This window comes from Eptesicus fuscus, chromosome 7 (genome assembly GCF_027574615.1).
Source record: "Eptesicus fuscus isolate TK198812 chromosome 7, DD_ASM_mEF_20220401, whole genome shotgun sequence".
Taxonomy (NCBI): Eukaryota; Metazoa; Chordata; class Mammalia; order Chiroptera; family Vespertilionidae; genus Eptesicus; species Eptesicus fuscus.
In genome coordinates, this window is record NC_072479.1 from 61,153,106 (window position 1) to 61,180,331 (window position 27,226).

Here is a 27,226-nt window from a genome sequence, read left to right on the forward strand (position 1 = left end):
CTTCCGTCCGCCAGGTTCCCAGGGCTTGGGTGGGTGGATCGGGGTCCAGATCATCCTCAGGTTCCCCTCCTTCCCTGGAGGGGCATTTAAAACGCCACCATGGTTTCTCAAAAGTGTGGACAAAGCCGAGAACCCGAGGGTGTTAATTCAAAATACAAATTTCCCATTTCATACCAGTAGGACTGAATCTGAATTGGGGCCGGGGGAGGGGGGGGGGGCGGTGTGGAACTTGCATTTTGATGAGCTCCTGGGAAGATTTTCTGATCCACAGTCCTCACAATGAAAACGGGCAGCCCCACCCCAGCTCCAAGGACACAGTCATCGGTGGAAGACGGGGACTCGGTGTCCCAGCCGCAAGGGGATGGATTGTTAGAGAAGCGTTTCCCGCGGGCCAGGCAGGCTCCGCAGCAGAGGGAAAGGGACAGCGATGGGGCCAAACGGGAGCGAGTCCTAGAAAGCCGGGGGCGGGGCGCGCGCCTCTTTCCGAAACGCTCCTGAACTTGCTGGGCAATTACCGGGCGCCGCAGGAGTCGCGGTCGGAGCGGGAGGCGCCGGGCCACCTGCGCGGTGCGCGTTGGTGGAAACTGAGGCCCGAGGAGGGGACGCGCCTGCAGTCCCGGGGCTGGGCTGCCACCGCCCGCCGCCTGGGAGCGCGAGGTGGAGGACGTGTTCCTCCGAAACCTCCCCCCTTTTTTTTTTGAAGCTCAGCCACAGCTTCATCCGTCTCGAACGAAGCACGGTCCTTCCTCTGCAGCCTCGGCTTCCCCAACCGCGCCCGCGTGTGCACGGAGGGCGGAGAGGGGGCCACGGGGTGTGCACCTGGGAGCGCAGCGGTGGGAGGCCAGGCAGCGGGATTCCCCACCGGAAAGCAGCCCAGTCCCTCCCCGGGGCTGTCCGAGACCCTGAACCGAAGCCGGAGGCAGAACGCCCCAGCCGGGAAGCGGCCTCAGCCCGGATTTCCCTCCCGGGTGGGGCCACAATGACTCACCTCCCGCCCCTTCCCCCCCCCCCATTCCCCCGGTTTCCTTGTTTGCATTTGTCCTCCGGGCCACGTGGCGACCGGTGCAGCCACTCACCGCCCCTACCCGGTCACCTGGGCCTAGCGGCCCCGGCACACCCCCCACACACCCCGGGGCGCTCCTGCCTCCTGGGGGTTCTCAGAGCTCGGGCTCTGGCCCAGAGGCTCTGCAGGCCCCCCGAGTCGGGTCTCCACCCCTGCCCGTGTCCGCCCCCCTGTCCTACGCCCTCCCTCCCTCCCTCCCTCCCGGCCGCGAGGCTGGAGCCTCCTCCCTGCCCCCTCGGCTGGTCCGGGAGGGGAAGGGGGCGGGCCGCACAGGGGGTGTGACAGCTCCCGCCCGGACCGGTGCCAGCTGCAGCCTCGCTTCAGTGCCCCGTGCCAGCTGGCTCTTTCGTCTGGGACGGAGGTGGAGGCTCGGGCTCCTTGTCGCTGAGGGGGGAGGCCCCCCGCAGGCCCCCAGCCCTCTACCCACCCAAGAGGAGCCTCTCCTCCCAGCCGGCCTCCGGCTGCTCTGGCGGTGGGTCCAGCTAGGAACTGGCCCTGGCCACTGCGCCCAGGACCCAGAGCCCGCAGCCCTCCAGGATCCCCCCTATCGGAGCTGACCGGGGCTCGCTGGGGAGCCCCCCGGCCTTTTGCTCGAGCCTGCAGGGCTGGACGAGCTTGAGAAGGATCATGAAGGTGGGTAAGGTGGGGCCCCGGGGCGAAGAGCCGCAGAAGAGGAAGCCCACACGATGGGGAGTTTGGGTGGGAGAGAAAGGGCTGGTCGTGGGGGAGGGAGGAGGGGAGAAGAAGGGTTTGAGCTGAAGCTACATTTCTGGGGGATCCAGTGAGTCCACAGCTTCCCTGGGAGGTGGTGGAGGTCCCTGCAGGGACTCGGGGAGCGGGGTGGGGGCAGAAGTCCAAAGAAGGCCGGGAAGGAAGGCTCTACCTCCCGCCAGCGGGAGACCCCGAAGTGCGCCAGACCGACAGGACCCGGCGAAGGTCTTCCTGTCCCTCCCCCAGCTCCTGGCAGGGCTGCAGCACCTCCGCCTGCCCAGTCCAGAGGATTCCGAGGAAGCGGTGCTGCCGGGGGAGTTGTGTCCTGGTCCAGCTGCCCCAGCCCCATGGCTGTCCGCCTTCCTCCCCTCCTCACAGGTGGGCTGGCCAGGTGAGAGCCGCTGGCAGGTGGGCCTGATTGTGGAGGACAGCCCAGCTCTGGGAGCACCTCAGGTGGGAAGCCTACCAGACGTGGTGCCCGAGGGGACGCTGCTCAACATGGTGCTGAGGAGGATGCACCTGCCCCGAAGCTGCTCCTACCAGCTGCTTCTGGAGCACCAGCGCCCCAGCCGAATCCAGGGCCTTCGCTGGGTGAGTGCTCATCGCCTGCCCAGGCAGGGACCGGGGCTGGAGCGCCTGGGTAGGGAGCACGGGCATGCTGGTGGTGGCCCAGCTTGCTCTGGGAGTGGGGTGGGGGGACTGCCGGATGGACAGACAGCTGGTCAGGCAGCTTAGCTTCGGTATGGGTATGTGTGGGCGGCTCACACAGCTGCCGTGTGTGTGTGTGTGTGTGTGTGTGTGTGTGTGTGTGTGTGTATGTGTGTGTGTGTGTGTGTGTGTGTGTGTGTGTGTGTGTGGTGCCCAAGTGCCCCCATTTAGGCATGGGGAAGAGGCAAGGGATTTGCCATTTATTCATAACCTCTGCATGCCTTGGGTTAGGTGCATGTGTGTTCTCCCTGTGGGGGTTAGGAGGCCAGGTCAAGTCAGGGCTGAGGTAAACTTGGTTACTATTCTCCACATCTCACCGTGGCAACATTCCCGGTTAGTGAGCAACTGAACTGCACCAATTCTGTGTGTTTTTTTTTGTTTTTTGTTTTGGGGTGAGGTGGTCATGCGAACATTGCTAGGTATCTGGCATTGGGGAGCTCAGGGAAGGATTCTGAAAAGGTTAGAGAATCTGAGGCGACTGGAGTTCCCCTTGTCATTGGACAACCGCTTTGGAGCTGCAAAAGTGAAGGAGGGAGAGAGCAGGAGGGGGTAATGGTGAGGTGGGGTGCAGGACAATGGTTGCAGGATCCAAATTGTCAGAGGAGCTCTCCTCAATCTCCTAGACTTAATAGAGTGACTTCACCTGAGATTCAGTGTGTGTCTTGTGTGCCCACCTGTATGGGGGGGGGGGGGGGTGGAGGGAAACAGGAGCAGGTGACAGACTTGGGAGAGCTCATCTCTTACGGGCAAGTCCCGTTGAATAGAATGACCACCACCTTCTGCCTGCTCCCTCCTACCTCTCTCAACTGCCATTTATAGTTACCCAAACATGAGGCTGAGTTGAGAAAACTGAGGGGGTCATCCAACATGAGGGGGTCATCCTGGCGATCAGAATTGAGAGGAGAATCTAGGTGGCAGCCCCCCAAACCCTGCCTCCCAGGGTTTTCCTGACAAGGGGCCCCCTGGCCTTGGTCCTGCTCAAGATGGGGCTCTGGAGGAGGCAAGGGAGCCAGTCACTTCTGGGCTTAGCTGCCCCCGCCCCCCCTTCCGGGTCCCTGGCAGTAGCTACTGCTTGGAGCCAGTGGGCTGGAACACTCCCTCCCTCTTTCCCTCTCAGGCTATAATTACTTGTGCATTTCCTGTCCTTTTCCCAGCCTGTAGAGGCAAGGTGGAGAGTGGGGGGAAGGTCAGGTGCTAGGACAATGAGGTCACTGGAGGATCCCCTGGGACCCAAAGTCTGGGAGTGGGTAGATGAGGCCGCCAGGCTGTCTCCTGACCCCTCCAACCCCTGGTGTGCTTGGGGAGGCCAGAAGGGTGGGGGTGAGGGCTGTTGGAGTGTAAATGGGGTCAAAGGCACAGAAGCAAGGCCCCTCCCCTGCCAGGTGGTGGGGGGGCAAGTGGGGACTGTTGATTAGAGGGAACATAGGTTTTTCGGGCTTCCACACCCTCTCCTGATGACCTTCTCTGGGGAATGGATTGGGGTCGTTTCAGCCCACTGTGTCTGTGACTCTGGGTACCTATAAAGCTGCACCTTGAACCTCTGGATGATGCCTTTGGCCCGTGAAGGGCTCACGTGAGAGGGACAAGCGCCAGGCAGGGAATGTGCACACCCAGGGTGAAGGGTGGATGTTGTGAGGGAGCAGAGCCCAGAGTCCCAGGAGGACAGTGCTGGCAGCTATGCAGCCCCTGCCTACCTCTTAGAAAAGCAAGGGGAAACCCATCAACTTCCTGCAGGCTAAAGAGAGCACTTTCTGTTCCTACTGGACCAGGACAAGAGAAAAATAAAAGCAGGTTACAGCAGGAGGGCCGGAGGTTAGATATAGAAAGGACTTACCAGCCCTGACAAAGGTGACACTGGAATGGAATGGAAGAGCACCTCCTTTGGAAATCGTGAAGGGGAGAGATTGTCTGGTGTCTGGGAACCAGCAGAGGGGTCAGTCTGTCTAGGGGCAGCGACAAGATCTGGATGACCCCTGGTGGGTTCCATGAGCTCACAGAAGCCTGGGGTGCTTCTCTTTGAGTGATTGTTTTGGGGATGGTGTGTCTATGCGCTAACTCAGAAAACATGCTTTCATCCAACCTGTCCAAATAATGGTAGTAGCTGGTAGTTATCTAGGACTTATGTCCCAGGCACTTTTGTAAGGCCTTCATTATATCAAATACTCACACAACAGCCTGTGAGATAGGTGCTAATGCCATCATTTCATTTTAGAGATGAGAAAACAGAGGCACAGAGAGGCTAAGTGACAGGTCCAGAGTTACACAGCTGCTAAGGGACAAAGCTGGCCTTTGGTCCTGGGTAATGTGGCTTCAGAGTCTAGGTTCATGGTATATTTTCTCTTGCTGTGGATGGTAACACTGAGACTCCAAAATATCGCCCCACCCCATGCATCCCCTCCCTGTCCCACCAAAATATCGCCCCACCCCATGCATCCTCTTCCTGTCCCACCAAAATATCGCCCCACCCCATGCATCCTCTCCCTGTCCCACCGTGAATAGCCCTGGCCTGAGACCCTAGCCATGGGCTAATGGAACTGGTCTGACAGGTCCCCATGCGTCTGTCTGCACTGCCAGTGGGGTTCTGACACTCAGCGACAGGGAGGGAGGGTGGGGCAGGTCAGGTGCTGGTGCCATGGGAGCTAGCTGGCAACTCCTCTTCCACCCTGAGTAGTTCCTGTGAAGGCATGCGAGGAGGCGGGCGAGGACCTTCACCTCCACCCATGTCGGCTACTTCTTTCCCACTGAGAAGCCCTAAGCTGACATTCAGGGTCATCGGGTCAGGGACAGACAGGGTCAACGAGGTACATTTCTTACAGTGTCCAGTGCCCAACATGAAATAAAGATTAATCAAGTTACTTAGCACTTACTAAGCAGTTACTTCAAGCCAGGCCCTGCTCCAAGTGCTTTCTATTATTCTCATTTGATCCTTATAATAACTATGGAATAGGTGTTTTTTTTTGGGGGGAGGGGCAGTATATTTATCACCAACCCCAGGTGCAGGTGAGGAAACTGAAGCACAGAGAGGTTAATAAGCAGTCCTGGGTCACACAACCAGCTGGTAATGGGAGAACCAGGGTTTGAACCCAGGCATCCAGCTCCAGAGCCCACACACTTGACCACTGCCCCTGAATAGCACCCACACCCCAACATCTTGGGCCCAGAGGGACTATGATAACAAACCTATTGAATTTGTTTTACCCAGTGTCCTCCAGGCTTACTTGCCCATGGAACGAACATTCCTGAGGGTAGAATACCTCTGCTATTTCAACTTCTATGGCACAGCGGGGGAAACATGGGGTAGTTGCCATGGAGACGGCAGGGCATCGTGGCTAAGAGCATGGGCTTTAGAATCAGACGGGCACAGTGTGAATCCTGATGCTTATTTTACCTACTCTCGGGGTATGTTATGCAACCTCCGAGCCTCCTTCTCTCTGCCGTGACATAGGAAACAAACACCTACGTTCAGGGTCAGCGCTGGTAGCAGTCAATCAGTAGGATCTTCCATTTCTAAGCAGCGTGTGAGCTACTTCGTCTCTGGGCACCTGCTTTCCTTGGCAAAGTGAGCGGGCTGCCTCTAGGCCCCTCCTCAGCTCCGATGGGCCAGAGCCTCTGACCCTCGTGCTCATCCCCTGGGGCAGGACAGGAAATGGCTGAGGCAAGGCCTGTGGATCTGGGATCTGGATGGTGACCAGCCTGGCCACATGACCTGGCACCTCCCCTCCTGAAGTGCCCTCTGGGGTCAGAATAATACCAGGAAGGGAGCCTGAGCTGGAGCCTGGGTTGTGGGCACCAAAGGGAGTTGGGGCAGGGACTGGGGCCACCTGGGCATTTTGACATGAACAACAACAAGTCATTAGCACTCGGCACTGTTTGTTCCAACACTGGGGCCTGGCTGGGTAGCATTCCTGCCCTTCCTCTTTCCCTGGCTGCTGCTGCTCCTCCTCCTTCTCCTTCTCCTCCTCCTCCTCCTCTTCCTCCTCCTCCTCCTCCTCATTTCCTGTTGCTAAGTCTCTAGGCTCTGTGTCTGGCACCAGGCTGGGCCCCATGACCCGGGCAGGGATACCCTTGGGACACCTAGTGACTTCCGCTCAGCGCTGGGCCAAGCATCTACACATGCCAGACCTCAGGCCTCTGCCTGGCAAACAGTGGAAGATGCCAGGACCAGGGGAGGGGGTCTGGCCCCAGGCCTGGGTGTACCCCAGCCCCCCAGCCAGGTCGTTTTCAGGGACCTGAGTGCAGATGGGAAAGCAGGAGAGAGAGAGAGAGAACGCTGGTGAGGAGGGGGAAGGGAGAGGAAGGGGAAGGTGTGGTGGGTGGAGCGAGACCAAGAATGTGAGCACTTCTGGTCGGAACTCGAGTTTTTCCGTGGCTGTCTGGCTGTCTCAAGTATGTATGACTGAGTTACCTGAGCACTTCACCTCAAGAGTTTTGTTTCCTTGTAAGTCAAAGGAGACAGATTAGTATACCTGCCCCGCCTCGCTCACGTCTGATCCTATTTAATACAGGATCAGAGGGAGTCACAGAGGTGATCATGCTTTGTAAAGTGCTCTGCCTCAGGGAGGGCTTGTACAGGGAGGGCATCCTGTCCAGGGATGGCCACAAATTCCAGTTCTCAGGTGGCAGAGAAAAGGGTCGGGAGAGGTTTTCATGGCCAACACCCGGGGCACATAGGCTGGGTGGCTCGATTGATCCAAAAGGCAGGAAACCTGTTAACCGATGTTTCTACGTAAACCCCGTCTTCCGGAGCCAGCCCTCCTCCCTCCACAGGGTTATGGACTAGCAGCAGCATCTCAGAGAGGTCAGGAGCTTCGTGCAAGCAGCCGCCCTTTGCTTCACAGATGAGTAATAACAGCTGACACGTACATACAACTCTATACCAGGCAGTGCTGTGTTCAGAGTCACACTGCTGATAAATGGAGGAGCAGGGATTTGGAGCCAGGAGTCTGGCTCCAAGGTTTGTGTTAACTACCAGGGCGCACGGAAGCCCACACAGGGCAGGTTTGCCCACGGACCTGTGGTTGGGGACAGACCTTGGCTCTGGGATCGGGCCTTGTGACGCCAGCCGAGGAACAAGTGTTCCAGGCCTCCCGAGCCACGCACCCCCTGGCCTCAGGGCCTTCTTATCTCACGTCCTCATGCGCTTCCAGGGGCGGGTACCCGGGAGTAAGCAGAACTGGGATCTCGGGGTGCTCATCTGTGGGGGTGAAGTGCTTGGGTGTCTGGGGACAGGTTAGCAGGGTGGGGAAGAGGCGATGCCAGGCACACCGTGTGATCAGTGAGTATTTGTTTACAGTTGTCGCCTCTCATCCAGCGGCTATGTTCCAGGACCCCAGCACATACCTGAAACTGTTTTTCCTGTACGCACATACCTTTGCACTTAAAGGAAGCACTTTACTACTTGTCTTTGGCATATCGGAATCTCTAACACCACGACTGGTGCGCTTTAGGGCTAGTATTAAGTAAAATATGGCTTCCTTTTTTTTTTTAATCCTCACTGCAGGATATGTTACTGATTTTAGAGAGAGGAAGTGGGGGGAGAGAGAGAGAGAGAGAGAGAAAGAGAAACATCAATCAGTTGCCTCCCCTATGCACCCTGACCAGGGATCGAACCCGAAACCTAGGTATGTGCCATGACAGGGAATCAAACCCTGCAACCTTTTGGTGCACCAGATGATGTTCCAACCAACTGAGCTACCCGGCCAGGGCTAAGTGTTAACACAACATTGGATCTGATAACCCAGACCTCCTAAGTGACTAACGGGTGGGTAGTGTATACAGTTGAGGATATGCTGGACAAAGGATGATTCATGTCCCGGGGGACAACACAAGATTTGATCACACTGCTTAGAATGGCACACAATTTAACACTTAGGAATTGTTTATTTCTGGAATTTTCCATTCGGACCACAGTTGAGTGTGAGTGACTGAAATCCTGGAAAGCAAAACCACAGATAGGAGGGAGACTCCTGTATTTGTTGAATGAGTAGCTGAATGGATGCGTTTGGAGTTGGGGGTTGGGCAAGGGGTGCAGGGATGGGGGAGGGGTGGGGTCCAGGAGCTGGATTTGAAGGAAGACCTGGCACTAACCTGCGGACTCTTCCCATTGCCCTCAGACACCACTCACCAACAGCGAGGAGTCCCTGGACTTCAGTGTGAGCCTGGAGCAGGTACAAGCCTGAGGGTGGAGCTGGGAGGGGGCAGCATGGCCAGCGGGTGAGGGCCTGAGCCAGCGGTGCTGCCCACCCCCCAGGCTTCCACGGAGCGGGTGCTCAGGGCGGGGAAGCAGCTGCATCGACATCTCCTGGCCACCTGCCAGAACCTCATCCGAGACAGAAAGTACCACCTTAGGCTCTATCGGTGAGTGGCGGCCTTGCCTGCCTCCTGGCCCAACCCCTCTGTTTTTCTCTTCCTTTTCATTCCATTCCAGGCATCTGGGCCTGTCCCTGCTTCTAGCAGAACTGGGGCTGGGCCTAGGAAGGTGCCCTTTGGGTGGAGCGTTGCTCCCTCTCTCCTCTTCCCTCCTGCCATTTGACTCTCCGTCCTTTTCCCTGTCCCCTTAACGCTTGTAGGCAATGCTGCTCAGGCCGGGAGCTGGTGGATGGCATCTTGGCCCTGGGGCTTGGGGTACATTCGCGGAGCCAAGCCGTGGGAATCTGTCAAGTCCTGCTGGATGAAGGTGCCCTCTGCCATGGTGAGCCTGAGCCCAGGGCAGGGCACCCGGGGCGGGGCAGTCCTGGGGAGCAGGCATCTGGGGTAAGGAGGGATGAGCATTGTAGTAGGGCCTCCGACCCACTCAGCCTCAATGTCCTCTCCTCCCCCATGTCTGGGCCTCTTCCCGCAGTGAAACACGACTGGACCTTCCAGGACCGAGACACCCAATTCTACCGTTTCCCGGGCCCAGAGCCGGAGCCCGCGGGAGTCCATGAGCTGGAGGAGGAGTTGGTTGAGGCCATGGCCCTGCTCTCCCAGCGGGGGCCGGATGCCCTGCTCACTGTGGCACTTCGAAAGCCGTGAGTTGGCACTCTGCACCCTGCACCCCGAGGCCCCAGGCCCCACACAACTCCCAGACCCCATAGCGTCCTAGTTTCGTCTCCGAGGGGCTCCCTTGCTTCTCACTGAGGGAAAGGACCCCGGTTGGATCAGAGGCCTGAGCTCTGACCTGCATTCTGCCAGACTTGCTGGGTGATCTGAGCCCTCCTTCCCCGCTGAGCCCGTTTCTTCCTCTGTAACTGAGGGTCTTCAGAGGCCCTGCCCACTCTGAGTGGCAGCAATGGCCGAGAGAGGGTGGGCTCACGAGTCCTCAGGCAGATCTGGGTTCAAATTCTGGTTCTACTGGCTGCGAGCTGGGTGGCCTCGGGCCTTTCCGTGCCAGCTTCCTCTTCTGTCAAAGGAGAATAAGAATGCCCACGTCACGGGTTGTCGTGAGGGCAATTGAAATGATGCGTGCGAAGCACTTAGTCCCGTGTCTGGCACACAGCGGGAATGGCTGGCCATTGGTGATAACAATCCTTGCGGAGGCACCGGCCGGCCTCGGGCCTGTGCTTTGTGGGTGAGTGGTCCCCGCCCTGGCCCCGGCCGGAGTTCATCCTTTGCTTTCTGGTCCTCCCTGGCCTGCAGCCCAGGGCAGCGCACGGACGAGGAGCTGGAGCTCATCTTTGAGGAGCTGCTGCACATCAAGGCTGTGGCCCACCTCTCCAACTCGGTCAGTCCGCAGGCCCCGCCCTTCCCCGCCCCGCCCCGCCCTTTCCCCAGGAGCCTCCTCTCCTGTGACCACCCCAGGAGGCGCCGGCTGCTGGCCCAGAAGACACATCCCTCCCCTTCTGCTTATGGCTTGGAAATTTCCATCTAATTTCCTGTTCCCAGCACTCTTGTCTGAAAATCCTTCTGCCTCTCTCAGCCCTCCCGCACCCCCCAAATCCCAGGCCACCTGGCCTAGCCACATCTCTGCCCCCGAGCACTCATGTCTTTGGGCCTTCCCTCCTCAGCCCTAACCTGGCCCTCTGCCCTGGACTTGCCCACTGACCACCCTCTCCCTGCCCCACAGGTGAAGCGGGAATTAGCAGCAGTTCTGCTCTTTGAACCCCACAGCAAGGCGGGGACTGTGTGTAAGTCAGACCGTGGGCAGGAAGCTGGGCCCCGGGGACCTGGGCATGGGTGGGGGCCCCAGAGAGGTGGTGGGTGCTGGGGCGTGTCTGACCCGTGCTCCTCTCAGTGTTCAGCCAGGGGGACAAAGGCACCTCGTGGTACATTATCTGGAAGGGGTCCGTCAATGTGGTGACCCATGGCAAGGTGAGTGTGCCCTCCTCCCCAGCCCCCTGGGGGGTAACTGCTCCCTGGTCGTGCCCCCACGGGCAGTGCCTCTGGTGGGCCCAAGGCGCCAACGCCCAGGTCTTCTGCTGCCTCGGTGCTCCTTCCCGCCCTGGGTCTGTTTCACGGGGGCTGGGCGGGCGGGCGGGCTGTGACTGAGGCCTGGCCCCAGGGGCTGGTGACCACCCTGCACGAGGGAGATGACTTTGGACAGCTGGCTCTGGTGAACGACGCACCCCGGGCAGCCACCATCGTCCTGCGAGAAGACAACTGTCATTTTCTCCGAGTGGACAAGCAGGACTTCAACCGTATCATCAAGGTGCCGTTGCTGGGGGTGGGGAGGGCAGGTGGCAAGGACGGTTCTCTGGAGAAGTGTGGGGCAGGGGAGGGACCAGAGAGAGCCTGTGAGGGGCAGGGAGCGAGGAGATGGAGAAGCTCGGAGATGATGGCTGGAGCAGGGAGCCCAGCCTGGGGGGTGGGGAGGGTGTGAGGAAGCCCACAGCATGCTGATGAGGTTCTGTGAGCCCGTGAACTCCACTCTGTCTGTGCGGGAGACCATGGGGGCAGGGGGGCTACCGAGGGGTGGGGGACTAGGGTGCGAGGGGGCAGTGTGATGGAGGGTGGGATCCATGGAGGGAGGGCGGGGAGGGATGGAGCAGAGGAGGGGCTCAGGCTGTGGGATAAGCAGGGGTGGGAGGAGGGGCAGATCCAAGTGGTGGGTGTTGAATAGAGTGGGAGAAGGGCTGAGGGTCCTGGTGGGGCTTGGGGTCTGGAAGGAGGGAGGTGTGGGGAGCGGTGCCTGAAATGGGGGAAGGGGCATGGTGGGTGCTGAGCACTGGGTGTGGCTTGTTCTTCAGGACGTGGAAGCGAAGACCATGAGGCTGGAAGAGCACGGCAAAGTGGTGCTGGTGCTGGAGAGAACCTCTCAGGGCGCTGGCTCTTCGTGCCCCCCAACCCCAGGCAGGAACCGGTAACACACCCACCAGGCTCCCTCCCCACCTCCTCTCCTTCCCTTCTCCAGGCTTTACTCCCTCCCTCCGTGTCATACCCCTGCCTGCTGGCCTCCTGGGTGGAGAGACACCCCGGGACTCAGCTGTACCCCTGAATAGCCACCCCTCCACCCCAAGGCGGGGCAGGGCAGACAAATAGGGAAGAGTGATATGACTGATTACGGCCATCTGTCCTGGTTGTGGGAGGGGGGGTGGTGGCACCAGGGCATGGATTGGCCATTTCTGCCAGGTATACGGTGATGTCGGGCACCCCGGAGAAGATCCTAGAGCTGCTCTTGGAGGCCATGAGGCCTGATTCCAGTGCTCATGATCCCACAGGTAGGGACAGGGGACACCTGCCTGCCTCTGACTCGTCAGGTGGTCAGCGCGGCCTGGGAGAGGGCTAGGCACCTGCCTCTGACCTGATTGGCTGCTGGATTGGTCCGTGGGGCCAGGTGGCAGTAAATCCTCATTCCCGTGCTCTTGGCTTGGGTAGGGAGTGCAGTCACAGGGGCTGGGCATCGGTGGTACTTTGACCATGGCAGCCCTGGGGGGTGGCACTCCAGCCGTGCGTGCACCTGTGTTCAATGGGCTTGACCTCTGAAGCCCCACCTGCCACCTGACTCCCACCCCTGCCTGTCCTACAGAGACATTCCTCAGTGACTTCCTCCTGACCCACCGAGTCTTCATGCCCAGCACCCAGCTCTGCGCTGCCCTCCTGCACCAATATCCTTCCAGGCCCGGGGATGGTGTGTGGAGTGGGGAGAAGGGATCGCTCCTAGCATGGCTGTGCCGAACCCTCCCAAGTACCAGCCTCATGCCAGGCCTGTCAGCAGGCCCTGCGAGTCCTGCCCTTCCCCTGCCTGAGGGGTCGGGAGGGGGGGGGTGGCTCGGTTGGACGCCGCGGTTTCCTTGACCGGCGCCCACCTTCCACGCGGAGCCCGCGGGAGGCAGTGAGCAGGAGCGCAACATCTACATCTGCAACAAGAGACAGCAGATCCTGCGGCTGGTCAGCCAGTGGATGGCCCTGTATGGCCCCATGCTCCACACGGACCCTGTGGCCAGCAGCTTTCTCCAGGTACCTGGGGGTGAGGCAGGCGGCTGGACAGGGCTGCCCGGGTGGACACGGCTACAGCGTCTCAGTGAATCTTGGCTCCTCCCAGAAACTCTCAGACCTGGTGAGCAGGGACGCCCGGCTTAGCAACCTGCTGCGGGAGCACTGGCCGGAGAGGCGGCGGCACCTCCACCACCGGTAACGTTGGCTCTCAGTTAACTTGTCGCACGCGTGACAGGCAGCCCCTCGGGGGCTGAGCGCACCAACTCTGGACTCAAACCCAGGCCGGACCACTCGCAGCTGTGCTGTCCTGAGCACATGAGCGCACCCGCCTGAGGGCTTTGGGCTCTTGTCTGTAATGTGGGGGAGCACCTGCCTCCTTGCACGGGAAAGGGTGACTGCTCCTTCCGAGGGCAGAGCAGTGCCTTGCGCATGTGCCGTGCGCATGTTGCCTGTCCTTGCTCCTTTGTCCGGTCCTGCTTGTTTCAGTGGGTCCTTCCCACCAGTCCCTTGCTGTTCACCCTCACGTCACATGCTCAGCCATTCTCACGCATCACACAGCCATTTGTGTGTCACTCCTATCCCGAGTGCACCTGCTGTTCTCACTTCCTCCATCCGGCACATGTTTATTACCCGGCACCATCGGTGCCAGTTCCTGCCAGCCCCACCCAGAGAATTTCCTAGTGTCTAGCTTCCCCTTCCCCGACATTCCCATGGGGACAGCTCACCTGAACCATCTGACACCTGGGCCCATTTCCCCCCTTGAACTCCTTTCCCTCCCCTCTTGGCCTGAGGAAGTCAGGATCCAGGGCCCCAGGTTCAGCCCCTTTGCCCCTTTTCAGGGGACATTCACCAAGTCTGTGACACTCTGCGCCTGGGGTGAGGGCGGACGGGATCCAGAGCCCCGGGCACCTCCCGGCTCCTGCCTGGCTCCAGTCTCACCCCCGTCTCCCTTGCTCCACAGGTTGGAAAATGGCGGTGGGAGCGCATCTCCTCAGATAAAGGTGTCTGCTCGGAATCGGTTCCTCTCACCTCTGTCAGCCTCAGCTTCTTCCCTCTGCTCCCCCGTGACTGTAGGGTCCTCCTTCATCCCCCATCTGAGGGGTCCTGCGTGGAAGGTTCCCATGCACAGACACCCCTCATATCCCAGGTCCTATGGGGACACTGAGGTCTAAGGTCACCCCTTCACCCCACCACCACCCTTAGACCCAGCTAGCAGTTCCCACCAGGTGAGCCTCTGAGGCCCAGCGGCTCCTGGTGGCCAGCGTGGGAGCCCAGAGGAAGGCAGACCCTCCTGGGAGTCAGAGGTGGCCAATTCTGCTCCGGGTCGGGGCCCAGGGGGGCAAAGAGGGACTGGAGCTGAGATTTGGTTGAGGAGTGGTGGGAAAGGCACTGGAAAGGTAGGGTGGGGCTGACTGTGGGGGTGCTGCATTGGGAATAAATCTAAAAGCCTCCCCTGGGCTTCCGGGTCTCCCCGTGCCTCTCCCACCTCACCCGCCCCCCTCCTCGCGGCGGAAGACACTCATGGGCCCCCCTCTCTTCTATAGGTGAAGCTTGTTCCCGCCTCAGGGCCTGGAACTTTCTTTCTCTGGCTCTTTGACTGCCTGGATCCTTCCTATCGTTCTGACCTCAGCCAGAGTGTTGGGTTTCCAGAGAGGCCCCTTCCCATCTCTCTGTCCAGAGCAGCCCTCCACTGGCCACTGGCCTGCAAGGTGTCTACTGTGATTTTCTTCAACGCAGGATCACCATGTGGAGTTGTTGTATTTGTCTAGTTGCCCGTTGGCTGTTAGTATCACATCCCACTAGACTGCTGGGCTCACGGTGCTGCCTGTGGCTGGCACGCAGGAACCGTGCAGAATGGTCCTCATGTGCCAGAGACCATGTAGGAGCCTACGGTGCAGTCCTGGGCTGGGAGAGCCGGCCTTGGCCTTCAGGGTCAAGCGAGGCACCATCTCATGCTAAGGGCTAAGACAGGGGTCTCTGAAAGCAGGGAAGGGAATGGTTGACTCAGGGTCAGGGTCATGGTCAGGGAGTGTCCTCGAGAAGTTAACTGTTGGAGCTGAGAGCTGCACGGTGTGAGGGGGAAGGGCCCATGGAGGAAGGCTCGGGGGTTTGACAGGACAGTTGACATAGTTGGTAGATAAGAGCACAGGGAGAGGGAGGAGCAGGTGAGGACATCAGCTGGGCCACTTAACAGCTGTGCTGCCTTGGGCATGCTCCTTAACCTCTCTGAGCCTAATTTATCTATAAAATGGGAAGAATAATAATATTTTTGTCAAAGGATGATTCTGAATATTTAGATACTTAGAATAAGCGTGTCCGTAGCCTGGCATGTAGCTAATAGGAAACTAGCAAATGGTAGCCGAAGGAGGAAAGGGAGGAGAAAGACAGCTGAGGTGTGCTCACACTAGAACAGCTCTGGGCCTCTTTTGCAGAGGGGGTGACACACGTAGAGGGGCACCCCCTCATTCTTAGCGTCATCTGTCTCTTTTCCTGGAGCCTTGGTCCCAGGGCCTCACCTGGCTCAGGTTCACACAGCCAGCAGAGCCCGTTGGTGTGCATGCTGTGCAGGTCCCATGCTCCCAGTGACAAAGGCCCCTCCCTGGCCCTGCACTCCCTCCTCTGTGTCCTCCCGGCCTTACTCTCTCTCCCTCTCAGGCCCGGAACATGTCTGTTTGGCTCCCCAGCCTGGACGAGCCCCTCCCCAGCAGCAACTGTGCCATCCGAGTTGGAGACAAAGGTGGGTGGCCTGCGCCAGCCAGGCTAGAGCTCACACTCTGCCGTGGTCACCCTTGACAGTGGTGTGGCCGGCCGAGGATGGCACCCTGCGCTCCTCGGGGCCTCAGGTCCAGCTTCCCCCTCTCCTGGGCTCAGGGCCTCTCCCTGCTCTGCACAGGGTGCCCACCCAGGCTTCCTCCTTGGGGCCCCTGTCCTGGCCTGCCTCCTGGGGGCCCCTCCCACTGTTTGCTGCCCTTTCTCTCCTGAGGTGGGGAGACCAAGCAGCCCCCTCCCACAGCTTGATCTTCCTCTCCAGTCCCCTATGACATCTGCCGGCCAGACCACTCGGTGCTGACCCTGCAGCTGCCTGTGACGGCTTCAGTGAGAGAGGTGATGGCAGCGTTGGCCCAGGAGGACGGCTGGACCAAGGGGCAGGTGCTGGTGAAGCTCAACTCTGCAGGCGGTGAGTGGTGTGTCTGGACAGGGTGGCCCCGAGGGAGGAGGGGCCCTCAGCGCCATGCCCAGATCCCCCAATTAAAATCATCATCTTTATTGTCTCCATCCGTGTTAATGATGCCCGGCATTTGTGGGAGGTTGGGGATGTCTCTTTAAAGGGCTCTAAATGCGGTGCTTAACAGCATGAGCTCTGGAGCCTGCTGCCCGCATCGGAACCTGGCTCTTTAGCTCCCTGTCTGCATGGCCTTGGGCATACGGGGTGCTTCAGCTCCCCATGCTCTGTTTCATCATCTGTAAAATGGGGGTGACAAGAGGACATGCTTCATAGAGGAATCGTGAGGACCACGTGGCTCGTCTATGGAAGTGTTTCAAACAGTGTCTGGCACATAGCACTCCTTAGGTATTAGCTGCTACTGGTATTATTATCATGCTTATATATTCATTTAGTCCAATGACAGTGTTGTGAGATAGGTACTTTTATCCTATCTCAGACAAGGAAACTGAAGCTCAAAGGGATGAAGTGATTTTTCCCAAGCTCACATAGTGAGTGTAGCCAGCCTTTGAATTTAGCTGGCCTTCATTCATTTAGTCAGTCAGCAAGCATATTGGAGGATCAGCTGTGGCCCAGCAATGTGTTCAGAGCTAGAGGCGCCATGGTCGGTAAGATAGAGTAGCTGATGGTTAAGAGCAGAGACTGGACCCCCAGACCTGTGGAATCTGAGAGCCATGGCTAGTAAGCTGTGTAATCCTGGGCAAGTGGTGTAACCACTCTGAGCCTGTTTCCTTGTCTGTCAAAGGTGTAGCTGGACCTTTCACGTAGGTCTGCTGCGACTATGAAGTGAGATGCTGTGTGTAAAGCACTTTGCACAGTGCCTGGCGCAAAGTCAGTGCTCAGAGCGTGGCAGCATGGATTTTTAAGACCTGCCTTCAGAGAACTTACGGACATTAAAAGCCACTGTTGTCTGTGAAGGATGCTGCCCAGGTCTGACCGCGGGAGCCCAGGGTAGGCTGGAATTAGGGGCACCCAGAGAAGAATGGCAAGGAGTGGAGGCAGAAAAGCAAAACCTTCTCCCTTCAGGACCTGGGGAGACAGGATGAAGTCACCTGTGCCTACGTGCTCTGGAAGCATTGCCCTCTGGTGGCCACCTGGAGAGTTGCGGTTGCCCAAAGCCAGCATCTATTGATACCCACTCTGAGCCAGGTGCTGTGTAGAGAACAGATTTCTAGAGTGTTTTGATCAACACCCTTGTCAGTAACCGGTATTTTATTACAACCCCCCTGCTATGTGTATATTTTATTATAAGTCATATACATGAATTCCTACACTAATGTCATGTAATTAAACTGTACACAAAATAGAGGTACAAAACAGATGAGAAAACTAAATTTAAGTAGAAGAGCTAATATTTTTCCTGGATGCGTGGATGGCCTTGTGTACCTTACTTTGAGGCTACGACCTAAAAACTGAGGACTCAAATATGACTGAAAACACAGTCTCAGTCCACAAGAGCTGATGAGCATCAACGCCAATTTTCGTAGAGCTTTTACATGTATCATTTACGTATAGCCACTATTTATATAAACTATTTCATTTGACTGCATAGTGAGGGCAAATCTTATTGTCTCCATTTGACAAAGGAGGAAACTGAGGCTCAGGGGGGTTCCCACCTTGCCCAAGGTCTTCCTGTCTCACTGAGCATCCCCTTTCATTCCCCTCCAGGAGTGTGGATGCGTGGGCACGTACACCTGTGCATTTAGAGCACCTGTCCAGGACTCTAACCCTGATACTGAGAGAAGGACCTCCCAACTGCTGCTCCAGCTGCTCCCCGGCCTCACTCCCTGTCCCCACCTAGTGCATCCTCTGCTCTCTTTGCAGATGCTATTGGCCTGCAGCCAGATGCCCGTGGTGTGGCCACATCCCTGGGGCTCAACGAGCGGCTCTTTGTTGTCAACCCACAGGAAGTGCATGAGCTGGTAGGATCAGGCAGGGCGCCAGGACCCAGGGCAGATCTGTGTTTTGGGGGTGGTAGGGATGGGCACTGAGGAGAGGGGGGCCTGGTCTGGCTGCTGCTGGGCCTTAAGTGGAGAGAGGAAGGAGTGGGCCTCAGCTGATGGGGTATTCCAAAGGATGGGGAGGGGAGCGCTGTTTGGGAGCTCTCAAGGGGAAAGAGGAAGATCTGCCCCCATAGGGGCTCCCCAGGAGATAGGAGCCCTACAGGGAGGGGTCTCGGTACCAGGGAGCTGTCAGGAAGATGCCTCCTTGGGGAGCCCTATCATTTAGAGGCCCCTTCACTGCCTGCAGCACCCCTGCCCTCCCCAGCACTCTTCAGCTCATGGGCACAGAGTCTACCCCAAACTCTTCTCCCACCTGATACCTTTCCTCTGGACTCCCCCTGAATACTCTCCCCCCTGCAGACCCCACACCCTGAGCAGCTGGGGCCCACGGTGGGTTCTGCTGAGGGGCTGGACCTGGTGAGCGCCAAGGACCTGGCCGTCCAGCTGACGGACCATGACTGGAACCTCTTCAACAGCATCCACCAGGTGCGGGGAGCAGAGCTGAGGGGAGGACAGCAGGTGGCAGGCACCCTGAGAGGCATGGGCTGATCTCTGGTGCTGCCCCCTCCCAGGTAGAACTGATCCACTATGTGCTGGGCCCCCAGCACCTGCGGGACGTCACCACCGCCAACCTGGAGCGCTTCATGCGCCGCTTCAACGAGCTGCAGTACTGGGTGGCCACGGAGCTGTGTCTCTGCCCCGTGCCCGGCCCGAGGGCCCAGCTGCTCCGGAAGTTCATTAAGTTGGCAGCCCAGTGAGTGCCTGTGGGGATCCACGGGATGGGGGGCAGAGTCCTTAGGCCACCTTCTCTTAAACCTCCCCGCCCCTGGTCAGGATGTTGCCAAATCTGGATGTTGTCTGGAAGTGGGGCTCTGTGGGTGCGGCCGCTTCCCCTGAGGGTCTCTGGTTTCTCTGCTGACAGCCTCAAGGAGCAAAAGAACCTCAACTCCTTCTTCGCCGTCATGTTTGGCCTCAGCAACTCGGCCATCAGCCGCCTGGCCCACACCTGGGAGGTAGGTGTTTCCTGGAGGGGGTAGCCAGCCCCTCCCCCCACCCCAGTCCTGAGGTTGGACCCCACGCCCATCCTGGGAACAGGACCCCTCTGGGGACAGGACCCAGAGCAGCCTCATCTCCATCTACCTCTCCTTCGCAGCGGCTGCCCCACAAAGTCCGGAAGCTGTACTCGGCCCTTGAGAGGCTGCTGGTGAGTGCTGGGCCTCGGCCTGTCCCTCCAGAAACCCTGCTCCTTGGCCTCCCAGCAGCCCCTCTACTTGTCCTTGGTCACTGCCAAGGTTTCCAGCCCTGAGCTGGGACCTGGTTCTCTCTGGCCTGTGAGTTTGGGGAGCTGGCTGAAGAATGGGTGTTCAGCCGTATGGAGGGAGTGCATAGGGTATTCTGTCCCCCAGGATGTGGGTATTAGGGAGGTACATTTGCTGTGGCTCTGAGGTCCTGTGTGAAGGCCAGGACAGGCACATGTGGTATCTGGCCCTGGGTCTGAGGTGCCAGGGGAGCACTGGGGGACGCTGGTCTCCAGTAGACCTGCCCCAGGACTCAGGAAGCAGGTCCCGACACCAGCACCCACAGTGTGCCAGGGCCTGACTCCAGGAGCCTGTGGTCAGACTAGGCCAAAAGGCAAGGAAAGAGTTGAGGAGCGGAACTCCAACTCCAAGAATTGTTGGCGGGGCAGGGGGGCAGTGGGGAGGTTTGAAAGGTTTTGACAATGTTCAGGAGAAAACCGGCTCAGAAGTGTTCTTATCAGTATGGTTCTGGGAGTTCTTGAGAGAAAAATTCACCTGGTGGGGCTCAAGAGGGTCAAAGGAACTTACCTGCCAGAGAGGGGTAAGGGTGGGGGTGGGAGAGAGAGAGAGGGAGAGATCCATGAAAGCTCAGGCCCTGTGACTAATGGCTGTGAAGTTTCCTTGGCGGCTAATTGGAGGCCAGGAAGCCACATGCACACATGGCCTTCCCGCCTGCCACAGAGCCTGTCGTGGTGAGACCTGGGGCAGAGCAGAGGCTGAGCTCCAAGGGGCGGGCATATGGCCCTTCTTGGGGAGGGCGGGGGGAGGAGGCATTTGGTTGTGTTACGGTATGTGGGGGACCTTCCCTTTCTCCCTGTGACTTCTTTCCTCCCAGGACCCTTCATGGAACCACCGAGTGTATCGACTGGCCCTCACCAAGCTCTCCCCTCCTGTCATCCCCTTCATGCCCCTCCTCCTCAAAGGTAATGGGACCAGAGCTTACCTTCCAGCCTCCATCCTATTCTACATTCCTGCGCCTGTGTGTCTGTATGTCCACCCAACCCTCCCTGAGCGATTCCAATGTGCTGACGCCTTGAGGGGCACAGAGATGAATTAGGGGTTCACAGGCTAGAAGTTGACAGGCTAGAAGCAGAGTCAGCACATGCAGACAGATATTGGTGACATCCCATGGCCTCTGCTCTGAGGCCTAAGAGATACAAGGAAATTACTCCAGGAGTTGGAGGGGAGCCAGAGGAAGAGGGCAGTGTGTGTGGGGGGCGGGGGGCGGGGGGTGCAGGCCCGAGGCTCATTATCGGCCCTTCGCCTTTCTTGGACTGCTGAAGGGGAAGGCGTTTGGGCATCTTTGAGCACAACCAGTTTCTTTGCAGACATGACCTTTATCCATGAGGGAAACCACACCTTGGTGGAGAATCTCATCAACTTTGAGAAGATGGTGAGTTCCAGGAGAGTAGTCACCTCCTACTGGCGTAGGTTGGGAGATAGGACTATGACCTTGGAAGAAGGGGGGGGGGGCGTGGGTAGGAGATGGTCTAAAGTTATTAATAATATGAATGTGAAGACTTACTTTAAATCAGCCCTTTCATAACTCCATTGTATACTGGAGAGCCTATCCTATTGGGGGTGCTGGGGTGGCAGCCTCAACTATCTCACCCTTCAGCGAGAGCCCCTCCCAGGCCTCTTCCTCCCTGAGCTCTTCCTGACCTCTGTTCTTCTCCCACTTCCTGGTTCCTGCTGGGCCTCTGCCTGAATTGGGGCAAAGGGGACACCCCCCCCTCCCACCTACCCCATAGCCTCTTAGCCTCTAGGTGCACCCTGCTCTCAGGGAGCTCGGGTTCCCAGCTGCCCCACGGGCCAGGCCGGGGTTCTGCCCTCAGGCCCGGTCTCATGTCCTTGCTTTGTCCGCAGAGAATGATGGCCAGAGCCGTGCGGATGCTGCACCACTGCCGAAGCCATAGCAACGGTGAGAGGGCAGCCCCCCCTGGGTAGGAGCCCCCCCAATGTCGCCTTCCAGGCGTGGCTGTCTTTCTGACTCCCATCTCTCCCCTACCCAGTGCCGCTCTCACCACTCAGAAGCCGTGTCTCCCACCTCCATGAGGACAGCCAGGCAGCGAGGGTTTCCACGTGTAAGTGGGGCAGGGTGGGTGCTGATGAGTTAGCATGTTTAAGCACTTGCATACATGGTACATCTATGATACATGCTGAGAGCTTCACAGCACCTCTGTGAAGTAGGTGGAATGTTATCCCAACTTAAAGATGCACAAACGGGCTTGATGTTAAAATAACTTGCAGAGGCCACCCTAGATAGCAAGAGAGTTTTGACCCAGGCAGGCTTACTCAAGACCTGCACTTTAAACATTGCCTCTCAGTTGCATGAAATGGGATTAATCATAATTCACACTTCATTCCACACTGTCATCATTGGCCTTTTATTATATTTTATGTATGTGTTTATTCTGATAATGTAATGAACATTTCTGGACCCAGGCCAAGCATGAGCACACTGACAGTAAAACCTCTCTGTGATATCCCCCTCTCCTGTCCCCGTGCCTCCCCACCCATGGTAACTGCTATCCTGAATTTTGAGTCACTCATTGTTTTGTTTTTTTTGTTTTTGTTTTTATGAAACTTTTAAAAATATATATTTATTGACTTGAGAGAGAGAGAAACATTGATTTGTCATTCCACTTATTTAAGCGTTCATTGGTTGATTCCTATATGTGCCCTGACCGGGATCCAACTCACAACCTTGGTGTATCAGGACGGTGCTCTAACCAACTGAGCTACCTGGCCAGGTCATTTTCTTGTTCTTTAAAATAGCTTTATCATTCACACACAGATACACACACACACATACATATCATATAAAAATATATATAACGACAACAGAGTAATCTTTAGTTTTAGTTGTTTTTGAACTTAGTAGAAGAGATACTGTGCTATATGTAATCTTGGGGACCTGTTCTTCCTGTCTTAACCAACTGCTGTTCTGCCCCCAGATCAGTGGGGGTGGGAGAGCAGTCTTCACGGCTGGGGGTGGGAAGTGGCCGGGTGGGTGGTGGATTGTGGGAAGTGGCCGGGTGGGTGGTGGAGGGCAATAAGGCTGATTTGCTCCTTGGAGGGGGAAGAGATGGGCCCTACAAAGCAGTGTCCAGGCCCTCCCTGACCGCCTCCCCTGTCCCGCCAGGCTCGGAGCAGTCCCTGAGCACCCGGAGTCCAGCCAGCACCTGGGCTTATGTCCAGCAGCTGAAGGTCATCGACAACCAGCGGGAACTGTCCCGCCTCTCCCGGGAGCTGGAGCCTTGAAGAGGGGGCTGGGGCTGGAGCAGCAGGCACTTCCCGCCTGGAAAGCCAGGGCACGCCTGGGCCCAGGGGCCCACAGGCCGGCCGCAGCTGGGCAGGGCTCTCCGAGGCATGGACGTGAGGCCCTGGATCGGGCAGCGTGGAGGCATCTGTCCCCTGTGATGATTGTCGGCCAAGGAGGACCTCAGAGTGGAATGAGCGGAGGCCCACGCCAAGGAACGGGGGGCAGAGAGGCCAGAGTGGGTGGGAGAGCAGAGCAGGCGCTGGGACTCTGCGTTCAATAGAGAGCTCTCCACACCAGGTTTTTTCCAGACTCTGTGCCTCGTGGCCTTGTTGTCCAGCCGTCTCCCGGCCCCTGTGGTGTGTTTGCACCGTGGACTGAGAGTGTCTGCATTTGTGTGGCATGTGTGTGGCGGGGGCAGGGCCGGTGGTGGGGAGGGCGGGAGGGAAGGGGCAGCCCTGCTTTTCTTTCCAGAGCACAGGAGATAAACAGTGGGTGTGGTCAGGGCTGATTGTGCGGGAGGGAGCGGTGGTCCCTGAGGAGCCTCATTGTTTCTGTAAACTAACAGAGACGCCTGTGTGAGAGCCCAGCCCTGTGGGGTGTGGCAGGGAAGGCCAGGAGCTGAGGAGGAGGCACTGTGTCCTGGAGTGGACCCAGAGGCTGACGGAGCAGCTCCATGGCCGTGTGTGGTCTCTGGGACCCAGGCAGGGCTCCCAGATGGCTCACTGCTGTCCATATTACACCCCCCTCCCCCCCCACCATGCCGGGCACAGCACCTGCTGGAGCCTGGAGCCCGTCACTGGCTGGCCCGGGTAACCCTCTGCTCTTCACGGTGGTCTGAGGGGACAGTGACAGCCCAGCTACAACTATCTCCTTCCACTGCCTCTCTGCTCCACTTCCTGTCCCTCGGCCTGTGCACAGCTTGGCAGAGGCTTCCGAGGGGAGTCCATCCCTTGCTGAGGCCCAACAGACTTCCGGGAATTGGGCTTTCTCATCAAGAATGGCCCCAGCCGGCTCTGTCAGCGTTCAGTCCTCTCTTCAGCCTGGGAACCAGTTCCTGAGAGGACCCCTTCCACTGCTCTCTGCTCCCCATGGCCCTGGGCCTGGCAGGGAGGTGCACTGTCTGGCCCCACCAGGGGCCTCTTGGCCTTGGGGATGACCCTGGGGCAGGTATTGAGCTGCAGGGTCTAGGGCATGTGGCGGAAGTGGGCCCTGCATTTGCTCAGCAGGCACATCTGCCAGGGCTCAGGCTGGACATCCCTACACACTCCTCCCCTCACCCCTACACACACACCTCCCCTCACCCCCACACACACCTCCCCTCACCCCTACACACACCTCCCCTCACCCCTACACACTCCTCCCCTCACCCCTACACACACCTCCCCTCACCCCTACACACTCCTCCCCTCACCCCCCCACACACCTCCCCTCACTGCTACACACACTTCCCCTCACCCCTACACACACACCTCCCCTCACCCCCCCACACACCTCCCCTCACCCCTACACACACCTCCCCTCACCCCTACACACTCCTCCCCTCACCCTACACACAAACCTCCCCTCACCCCTACACACACCACCCCTCACCCCTACACACACACCTCCCCTCACCCCTACACACACCTCCCCTCACCCCTACACACACCTCCCCTCACCCCTACACACTCCTCCCCTCACCCCTACACACACACCTCCCCTCACCCCTACACACTCCTCCCCTCACCCCCACACACATCTCCCCTCACCCCTACACACTCCTCCCCTCACCCCCACACACACCTCCCCTCACCCCTACACACACACCTCCCCTCACCCCTACACACACCTCCCCTCACCCCTACATACACCTCCCCTCACCCCCACACACACCTCCCCTCACCCCTACACACACCTCCCCTCACCCCTACACACTCCTCCCCTCACCCCTACACACTCCTCCCCTCACCCCCACACACACCTCCCCTCACTGCTACATACACCTCCCTCACCCCTACACACACACCTCCCCTCACCCCTACACACACCTCCCCTCACCCCTACACACTCCTCCCCTCACCCCTACACACACCTCCCCACACCCCTACACACACCTCCCCTCACCCCTACACACACCTCCCCTCACCCCTACACACACCTCCCCTCACCCCTACATACACCTCCCCTCACCCCTACAGCGCCAGACCCATGCTCAGGGACTCATGCACGCTGCTTCCCCAAAGCACCAGACGCTTAGCGACAGGCCGCACAACTGGGATGAAACCTCAGGTTTCTAAGTGAACCTGAGCAAGTCCATGAACAGTTCTCTGCCTCCATTTCTCCGTCTGTGAGATGGGTGTGATGATCTTAGTCCAGTTCTTGGTGAAAAAGCAATCAAACTGCAGCTCTGCCTCCAGAGCCAACATGGCAGCGGTGGGCTACCCTGTGTCCTCAGCCTGACGGGGATGCCTCCTCGTGGCGAAGTCAGGCAGAGCCCACTCCCCAGGGAGAACCTGGCGTGGAGCAGGTGGCGGCGGTAACCAGGCCAGTTCCCTTGCCCCGAGAGGAGGTGAAGGACCGCTGGGCACAGAAGCTTCCAGAACTGAGCAATCGCAAGGCTGAGCCTCAGCCTGAGTGAGTCAGGACTCCCAGTGGCTTCCTTCTCTTCCAAACCCATTGTCTGTCGGGGCTCCGGCAAGACCGGCCTGCCCTTCACCACCCTCAGACCCAAGGGCAAGACCAGCCTTGCAGCGATGCAAGCCAAGCGAGGTGGGGGCTGTGTCCCCATCAGTGTTTCTCCTCTGTGGTCACACCTAGGTCCCTGTGGTCACACCTACGTCCCTGTGGTCACACCTAGGTCCCTGTAGGACTTTGGCAACTTTTGAATCTCCCTCAGCCTTGGACTGCCTGTAACGTCCCAGCTGCTCAGTCTCTTGGGCGGGACACCTTGGAGCCTGTGGGAGAGGCCTGGCCAGGAGACCGGTGCCCAGGGTGGCAGGAGGACACTGACTTGGCGCTGGAGGCCCCAGTGGCCAGGCTTCGTCACCGCAGAGGAGGGAAAGGCTCCAGGTCACAGTGACTCGAGCTCTGAGGGGTGTTGCCTGTCTCCCTCACTGCCCAGGGGTGGGGTGGGTGGGGTGGGTCGGATGTCCTGGCAGCCAGGCTGTGTGTAGGCCTCTCAGTTTGTGTCTCAGCTTCAGGAGGAATTCATGGGATGGCTGAGAGAAGGAAGTGCAAGGTCAAGCCTTTAAAAAAACCTTTTACCCAAAAGGAGGTAAAGCAGAGGGGATGTGTGTCCTATGGGGGAGAACAGAACGGAGGGGTAATCCCTTCTCTCAAATACACACACACCTCCCCCTCCCTTACCTCTTATCCTTAGCCTCCCTGTGCAGGCCTGAGGCAGGCTGGGGACCAGGCCAGGACTCTAATTGTGGGGTGCACACCAGGGAGGGGCACGTCTCCAGCAGGCTGAGCAGGATCTGGTGAAGGGGTAGGGCAGGATGGGGAGCCAAGCCTCCAGCTGCTGCAGCTCCTTTCCCTGGGAGGGAGTCCTCCCCTCTCTCCTAGTCCTGCCTTGTGTCTCTGCCTGCTCTGTTTTTTGTATTTTATTTTGTTTCTTTGAGAGAAAGAGAGAGAGAAGGGGCGGGAGGGGGAGAGAGGGAGAGGGAGAGGGAGGGGGGGCATGGATGTGAGAGATAGAAACTGATCAGTTGCCTCCTCCTGCACACACCCCGACTGGGGATCAAACCCACAACCTGGGTATAATGCCCTGACTCAGAATTGAACCCACGAACCTTCAGTGCACAGGACGATGCTCCAATCAACTGAGCCACACTGGCCAGGGCAAAATTAACTTTCTTAATATAGCTGTCGCTCCCAGTACTTAGCATGCTAATCAACTTGAATTGTTGTCATCCTTTCTAGCACACTTTCACTTCTATTATCTTTTTACCCTGATGACAGGGAGGTATTTTTACCCCTGTTTACAGTCAGAGAAGTTGAGGCCCAGGAAGATTTGCCTGAGGTCACCTTACTGGTTAATAACAGGTGGGCTGGTGAAAGGGCTGGGTGTGTTTCCGCCATGCCTATGCCCTGGGCCTTGCTCATCCGTGCGTGACCTTTCCTTGTGCCCCCGGAACTCCAGCATTTCACAGACCCAGGCATGTAAATTTCCCTTTCCCGTCCTCCCTCGCTCCCTTCATTGTGGAACCCTTACTACGGGCCTGGTAGAGGCTCTGTGAATGACATAGGCAGTCCTGGCTCCTCAGATAGCAGACCAGCCAGCCGGGCAGGTGGATGCAGAACAAGGCCAGCAGAGGGGACAGGATGCCTCAGAGGGCAAGTCCAGAGAGTGGGGGGTGCCCTATTTGCAGGGCTCACCCCCAAGCATTCAGGCCCACGGCTGCTCCACGTTGGAATGCAGGTGCACAGCCCCAGTCACTGCCCACCCCCGCTCCCAGAGCCCTGTACACCTGTCTGCGATCCTCTGCCTCCCAGAGTTGGGGGCACTCTCAGCTCCCCACTGGTATAGGCCACCAGAGTGGCCTGAGTGTCAGAGATAGGGCTGGTGGCTCAGGCAAAAGCTCTTACCTGGCCGTTGCTCTTGATCCCTCCCTCCCTTCC

At 58.4% G+C, this 27,226-nt stretch overlaps 1 protein-coding gene across 2 annotated transcripts; it reads left to right on the plus strand.

Moving 5' to 3' along the window:
• The first annotated feature begins 1,261 nt into the window (after nt 1-1,261).
• Nucleotides 1,262-22,933, plus strand: RAPGEF3 (Rap guanine nucleotide exchange factor 3). 2 transcript variants are annotated; one of them, XM_054719134.1, is made up of 29 exons: nt 1,262-1,696; nt 2,153-2,365; nt 8,596-8,649; nt 8,733-8,839; nt 9,052-9,173; nt 9,324-9,492; nt 10,100-10,184; nt 10,527-10,587; nt 10,695-10,771; nt 10,962-11,108; nt 11,647-11,759; nt 12,029-12,117; nt 12,426-12,504; nt 12,706-12,856; nt 12,942-13,030; nt 13,797-13,836; nt 14,380-14,544; nt 15,491-15,572; nt 15,867-16,013; nt 17,883-17,980; nt 18,422-18,547; nt 18,634-18,815; nt 18,984-19,074; nt 19,215-19,265; nt 20,195-20,282; nt 20,688-20,752; nt 21,226-21,280; nt 21,372-21,443; nt 22,505-22,933. In XM_054719134.1, the coding sequence occupies exons 1-29, from the start codon at nt 1,691-1,693 to the stop codon at nt 22,621-22,623; spliced, it is 2,943 nt and encodes a 980-aa protein (XP_054575109.1). In that variant the 5' UTR covers nt 1,262-1,690; the 3' UTR covers nt 22,624-22,933. The 2 variants fall into 2 exon arrangements, with proteins under 2 accessions (XP_054575109.1, XP_054575110.1); XM_054719135.1 differs by lacking the exon at nt 14,380-14,544.
• Nucleotides 22,934-27,226: the final 4,293 nt, after the last annotated feature.